The sequence below is a fragment of the Amblyraja radiata genome, chromosome 15 (genome assembly GCF_010909765.2).
Source record: "Amblyraja radiata isolate CabotCenter1 chromosome 15, sAmbRad1.1.pri, whole genome shotgun sequence".
In the NCBI taxonomy this organism is placed as follows: Eukaryota; Metazoa; Chordata; class Chondrichthyes; order Rajiformes; family Rajidae; genus Amblyraja; species Amblyraja radiata.
Window position 1 is genome coordinate 41,478,830 of NC_045970.1, and position 7,646 is coordinate 41,486,475.

Genomic DNA, 7,646 nt, shown 5'->3' on the forward strand with positions numbered 1-7,646 from the left:
CTTCTGATATCTACCCTATTATCTGTTTGTTATTGTAATGGGGACATATTTAATTTCTTCCAAGCCACAAGGACTTCTTGGGAAAGGAAGAGAAATCTGAGTTAATGTCGAATCCAATTTCTCTGTAGTCATCTCCATTAATATCTATCATCCATGTCATTGAAACTAAGTTATCCTTCTATTAAAAAGTTTGTTTTTAATGCTTCCTTTATTTTGAATTATATTTTCTCCGTGGCCTACTGTTTAAACATCCACTTTTAAAATTAGTGAGCTCTTACTTTTTTATATAAATTCAGATATTTGTCACAAAACATTCATGTCTTTTTTGTAATTTACTCTCAAATTCCATTTGGCTCTTTATGAGGCACATCTTTGCTAAATTCTCCCATGCTAACATGTTAACATGCGGAAATCCAAAATGCTTGTATCAGGCTTGGGAGAGGGTGCAGAAGGAGTTCAGCAGGATGCTGCCTATATTAGGAGAGATTGGACAAACTTGGATTGTTTTACCTTGAGCATCAGGGCCTGTGGGGAGACTCGATAGAGGTTTATAAAATCATGAGGCATAGCCAGGATAGGTTGAGTCTTTTCCTCTGTAGAAATGTAAAATATTTGAGGGTATAGCTTTAATAACTTTAGGCTGAGGGGAGATACTTCAAATAGATGCACAGCAAATAATTGGGAGGTGGGTGAGAGTACCGGGAACGCGCTGCCAGAGGAGGGTGTTGGAAGTAGCTGAGGTAGCGAAATTTACCAGACATTTAGACAGCACATGAACATGCGGGCGATGGATAAATATGGGTCATGTGTGGACAGATGGAGTTACTTAGATTTAGCATCGTGGTCACCACAGACATAGTGGGCCGAAGGACCTATTCCATTTCTGTTCTGTTCCATGTTTCATGTAAATACCTGGAATTTAGAAGTCGGGTACATGTTGAAGACGTTAGCATTTCACTACTTTATTCCTCTTCCTCCCCCCCCCCCCCCCCCCCCCCCAGTTTTGTGCATGAAAAGCCATGTTCAATATAACCCGAACCCCTCTAACTTACTGCGAATTCCGTTAACGAAGGCCATGCAACATCCCGGGTGAGGTTTGCTCTTCTCCGGATATACTGGGGGCTCTTCGTATCCGTAAGGGTTGCTTGGGAAGGAACTGGGGTTGTAGATAGCTTGCACTTTGAATGGGGTGCTCGGAGGAGAACCCTCGTACGCTGCGTTATCCCACGCGTTCTTATTAGACAGACTGCCCATCTCATGCACCTCTTGAATCGGTAACTTCAGATCGGTGTCCCGGCCTGAACTCATGTTGCTGAGCAGAGTCCTTCACTCAAGAACTCAAGTTTTCTTGGAGTCCAGCTGTTGTGTGCGGGTTGCTGCGGCGAGGCGAATGAACGGCTGTTCTGAATAAGGTTTGACTACTGTGTGGACACTGCCCGGGCACAACGCCACTGTCACAATTTGTCGCCGCCCCTTTCACCGACAATGCTCGTAGATGACGCCAAGCAAAGAGGGTAAATGCGTCCGAAATAAAATTTAGCCCCAGTGAAACGCGGCAAATATGCAGGGGGAAAAAACCCATGCAAACAGGCAGCGAGGCGAGAGGGCGATTATGTCCCTCGCATTGCAATGATGGACAAGGACTGAATGTTACCAAACCCATTTGCTGTTGGCAACATCTGATTCACTCACATCCATCCCTTGGCTGCGATGCTATCGACAGAGAGCCCAGGATCGGAAATCGTTCGAGGGTTTTGGAGCGCAGAACATTTAAAAAACGAATTCGTTCTCGAAGAAATTTGGAAGCTCTAATGGTGGAATTCTGGACATGTGAAGTCCCCATAAAATCTGAAGTTGGACTATGATGTGTCTTCACGTTTGCAATACCGCACAGTATAAGTATCCAATGTAACACCGCTCATAAATGTGGACAGAAATGTTTGCCCCACTTCCACTGACAACATTTCACCTTGTGTGATTCAAATTAATAGTGCAGACATATTGCATCAAACATATAGTGCGTCAAACTTAAGAGGGGGGGTGCAGATAATTAGTTGCTGAAAACTTCAAAGCTTCTGGCTAATTCGATTCTGCAAAAGACAAATTTGGTTACGAATTTGGCGGCTCAGCAGCAGAGCTGATATAAGTGCCCCACAGCGCCAGAGACATGGTTCAATCCTGTCTGTGTGGAGTTTGCACGTTCTCCATGTGTCGGTCTCCTCCGAGTGCTCAGGTTTCCTCCCACATCGCAAAGACGTGCAGGTTTGTTGGTTAATTGGCCACTGTACATTGCCCCAGCTGGGTAGAAAATGGATTCGCGTACGGCGTACACTCGGTGGGCTAAACGGTCTCTTTCCATACTCTTTCCATTTCTCCTTGCCGTTCGTTCAATCAATCGATTGTAATGGACATTTGCGCGGTTTGCATTGAACTGGTGGGAAACGTTGTGGAATTGCAGCTTTAGAGGGTGATGCTGAATATTTATTGGTCACAACGAGAAGAAATGGTGAGTTATTATGGTTGGTTTCATGGACCATAAGAAATCGGAGGAGAACATTTCTCCAAAGACGTACAGGTTTGTTGGTTAATTGGCTTCGGTAAAATTGTAAATTGCCCGTAGTGTGTGGAGAATAATGCATATGCAAGGGTTGGCGCGGACTCGGTGGGCCGGTTTCCGCGCTGTATCTCTAAAAACGAAGCTAAAAAGATTTGCTCCCCTATGGCTGATCTAGTAGATCAGACCTGCAAAGTGGCGCAAGGTTAAAGTTGCTGCCTCACAGCTCCAGGGACCCGGGTTCGATCCTGACTACAGGTGCTGTGTCTGTACGGTTTGTATATTCTCTGCTTGGGTTTTCTCCAGGTGCGCCTGTTTCCTTCCAAATTTCGAAGACGTGCGGGGTTGTAAGCTTCCATGCTGTATCTCTAAACTATTATCCTTGCTGGTGTCCTGCAGCAACTCTTAATATAAAAAATAAAACTATTATTTGGATTGTACTCGGATTGTGAACTTAGAAGATTCACTAACCCCTGAGTGAAGAAATTATTTCTCATCTCAGCCTGGATAGGCCAACCTTTAAAACTTGGACCCTGTTTTTAATTATCTTCACCAGGGCCCAGATCACCTCTGGATCTATCATGTCACGTTTCATAAGAGTTATCTACGCTTCAATTTGGTCATAGAACATTGCAGCACAAGAACAGGCCCTTTGGCCCACACTATCTGTGCTGAACACGATGCCAAGACCATCACTAATATACCTGGACCAGAGATGCTGTCTGATCCATTGAGTTAATTCAGCACTTCATTTTTTTTGGAAACCATTATGTGCAGTTATTTGTGAAGCCAGTCTATTTTATGTTTCTTCATCATACTATCCTCCAGCCTAGAAATCAATCTGGTCAACCTTTGCATTCTCTTTATTCTTCAGGTGCAGTCATGCTAGATCCTATACAATTGCAGTAGAATGGTTTTACTCTTGTACACAAACCCAATTGGAAATAAAGCCTAGCACACTGCTTCCCTTCCCTATTACTCGCTGTACCTGCACATTATTATTTGATGATTCATGTACAAAGATATTCTAGTTAATGTGACCACCTTTCAATCTCTCATCACTTCAATAACATGCCTCGCTACTTTTCATTCAAAGTGTATGAACACTCATTTTTACCAGTGTCAGTTTGAGGAAGGGTTCCTCCCTGAAACATCGCCTATCCATGTTCTCCAGGATGCTGCCTGACCCGCTGACTTGCTCCAGCATTTTGTGTCTTTTTTTGTAAACCAGCATCTGCGGTTCCTTGTTTCTACACTAATTTTAATATATACCCTTCCATTTGCCATTCACTGGGCCTGTCTGTTTCCCACCAAGCATCTCTGCTTCCTCATTACACCTGTAAATATTAGATAAACTTAAAAGCTTTGGTGTTATAACAAATTACAATTGGAAAAATTATGCACATAATTTATATTGATCAAATTGATTGAAAAATATCGCATGGAAACATGACGGCAAAGGTATCCCTGAATTAAACGTGTATCAGAAGAATTTATTCAATTACGGGCTAATAATGGGAAAAAAGCTCATACTTAAATTCTGGAAAAATGCGCCCACACCAACAATAAAAATGTGGACATCAAATATGTTTGAAACATTACATCTGGAAGAGATGAGATTCCTCTTAGCAGGTAAAGCAGACCAATTCCAAAAGACGTGGTCTACATTTATGGACCTATTACAAGCATGAGGTGCAATAGTAATTTAAAAAATAAATAAATAAATAAATGGTATCAGGACCTGGCAATGGGAGGTAAAACAACAAAAACAGACTTGGTTGGTAGTCTTTCTGCGGAGTTTAATGTTATAATAGAGCGATTGTTCCTACTTTCTTTTTCTTTCTTTTCTAGGGTCTACTTTCTTACTTTACTTCCTTCTCTAACTTCTTTTCTAAGGGGCTTCCTTTTCCCAACACTCTCTTGCACTTCACGACTCTTGCGCACTTTCTTTACTTTCCTTACTTCTATCTTTTTCTTAAAGCTCAAAAAAAATGAAGCGGTACAAAAAATGTATTAAGATATATGTGTTGTGTATTATTGTAATTTACCGTACTTCTAATAAAAATAATTTAAAAAATAAATAAATAAAATTTAAAAAAAGGAAACATGACGGCCCACTGAGCCCATGCCAACCATCGATCGTTCACGCCGCTTCTATGTTATCCTACTTTCGCATCCGCTGCCTACACACTCCCCACATCTTTGGGATGTGGGAGAATAACGGAGCACATGAAGGAAACCCATGTGGAGAACATGCAAACTCCATACAGATGGCACCCGTGGTCAGGATCAAACACGGGTCTCTGGTGCTTGTGAGGCAGCAGCTCTACCAGCTGCGCCACTGTGTTAAAGAAAACTAATGGCGATATATCTTTACAAATCAAGATGTATATAGTTTCTATGTAAGAAGCGGAAGGACCCATGAGTTCATGAGATAAACTATATGAGCTATACCAGCACCCAAGTGTAAGCAAGTCATCTAAATCTCGAGGGACTATCTTAGCAAAATAATTATTCTTTCTGTTCCATAGCCAATTTATATATCCATACTATTACTGCTCCTTAGAATCACATGAGCTTTAATTTTACCAACTAATCTATTATGTGGAGGTTTATACAAAATATGGTGGCTTACATGGTTGATGTTTAAATATTTTTCTTATAGCTTAGGTCCTCCAGTCCCAATAACATCCTTGTCAATCTTTTCTGCACCTTCTCTCTCTTAATCATATCCCGATGGTTACCAGAACAGGGCATAATATTCCAGGTGCATTCTTACCAATATCTTGTACAGTTCTGGCACGATGGCCCATGTCTAGTGCTCAGTACTTGGTGTGCCATGTACCTTTTTCATCAACTTGTTTACTACCATTGTTGCCCCTTTCAGGGAACTATGCACTTGTACCTGTGCCTCTCTCTATTCAACAACACTTCCCCATTTCTTTGTAATTCACTGTGTATGTCCTGTCCTGCTTTTAACATTGCTGATATCAACGCATCCCTTCCCAACAAGCTCATTGCATGCAATGCTCCTTTTAAACAGAAAGTCAGTGGAATTGCATTACCCACCCTAACAGCCTTGCGTGCACTGGTTCCCATGGTCACCATCACAGGTGTCTGGTCGACCTTCTTGGGAGTTAATCCACAAAATCGACTGGTCCGGATGGAATCTCCATCTTTGGCAAGGCTCCTCTCCCCCCATCCCACCCCACCCCACCCCACCCGAAGCAGTTGACGTAGAACATAGAATAGTACAGCACAGTCACAGGCACTTTGGAACTCAATATCTGTGTCAGGATTAACTAATCTCATCTGCTTGCACATGATCTATATCCTTCCATTCCTTGCCTATCCATGTGCCTATCTAAAAGCCTCTTAAATTGCACTATCGTATATGTGGCTCCACCACCACCCCTAGTAGCGCATTCCAGGCACCACCTGTGTATGAAACTGGCATATTTCTCTGTATTAAATTCCATCAACCAATCCTCAGCCCACCTGCCCAACCGATCAAGATCCTGCTGCAATTTGGAAAACCATCTTCACTAGGTACAATACCACCTACTTTAGTGTCATCTGCAAACTTGCTAATGATGCCATGTACGTTCTCATCCAAATCATTGATATAGATGACAAATAGCGATGAGCCCAGCATCGAACCCTGAGGCACATCACTAGTCACAGACCTCCAGCCCGAGAAGCAACCTTCCACCATCACCCTCTGCTTCCTTCAATGAAGCCAACTTTCTATCCATTCAGCTATATCTCCTTGGTTCCCATGGGATCTAATCTTCCAGAGCAGCCTACTATGTGAAACCTTGTCGAATGCCTTGCTGAAATCAATATATACGCCTGCTGCTCTGCCTTTATCAACCTTCTTGGTGAAATCAACAAAAAACTCAATCAGATTCATGAGATACTACCTCCCACATACAAAACCAGGCTGATTATCCCTAATCAGCCCTTGCCTATCTACTTGCCTGCATATCCTATCCCTCAGAATACTCTGTAGTAACGTTCCAGCTCACTGACCTGGAGTTCCCAGCCTTTGCCCTGCAAACCGTCTTCAATAGAGGCACAACATTTGCACCCCTCCAGTCTTCCGGCACCTTGCCTGTGTTTAATGATGACTTGTAAATCTCAGACAGAGCTCCTGCAATTTCATCTCTAGCTTCCCACCGTGTCCTCAGATATATCTGATTAGGCCTGGGAGATTAGCCGATCTTCATATGGGTCACAAACTTCAGCACCTCCTCAATCTTTATACTGACTGCTCTCAAGACACTTCCAGTATCTGCCCCAAGTTCCTCAGTCCTCCTATCTTTCCCCACTGTAAAAACAGAGGACTATACCCATCTCCTGTGGCTCCACGCTGAATTGACTGCTTTGATTCCTGAGGGGTCCAACTCTCCCTCCAGTTACCCTTTTTCCTTTTATGTATTTATAATATCTCTTGGAAGTATCCTTAAAGCTATCTGCCAGAGCTATCTCCTGTCCCCTTTTTGCCCTCCTGATTTCCTTTTTCAGTTTGCTCCTTAGATCCCAAATCTCCTCCAGGGATACACTTGCCTATACCTGTCTATACCAGGGACAGCTGCCTGTACCTGCCACATGCCTCCTTACTCTTGACCAATGCCTCAATTTCGTATATTAATCTTTTTTTTTTCAATTCTAACCATATTTCCAACATCTGATCCAGAAGATTAAGTTGAACTGGATCCATGAGGAAATGGTAGTTATATTCAGAACTGGCTTACCCATAGAAGACAGAGCATAGAGGAGCAAGAGTGTTACTCTGGCTGAAGGTCTGTGGCCAGTGGTGTTCTCCAGGGATCAATGTTGGAAACTGTTGTATGACGAAGGCTTTTAATAGATACATCAAGGTATAGATCAGTTAAAGATATGGGCACTGAAAAGGCAGATGGAATTTATTCTGGGCAAATGTGAGGTGTTGCACTTACAGGGGTCAAACACAAGGGGAAAGTATGCAGTGGGAGCACCCTTAGCAATATTGATGTACAGAGAAATCTTGGTGTCCAAGTTAGTAGCTCCCTGAAAGTAGCAACACAAACAGATAGAGCTCCGACGTACC

The 7,646-nt window shown here is 42.8% G+C and overlaps 1 protein-coding gene across 1 annotated transcript in view; it reads right to left on the reverse strand.

Moving 5' to 3' along the window:
- Positions 1-1,457, reverse strand: part of pkd2l1 (polycystin 2 like 1, transient receptor potential cation channel) — a 36,074-nt gene extending 34,617 nt beyond the window's left edge. Inside the window, exon 1 of the mRNA XM_033034244.1 lies at positions 1,053-1,457. Within this exon, the coding sequence (XP_032890135.1) occupies positions 1,053-1,308 (256 nt within the window). The 5' untranslated portion in view covers positions 1,309-1,457. The remainder of the gene's footprint in view (positions 1-1,052) is intronic.
- Positions 1,458-7,646: the final 6,189 nt, after the last annotated feature.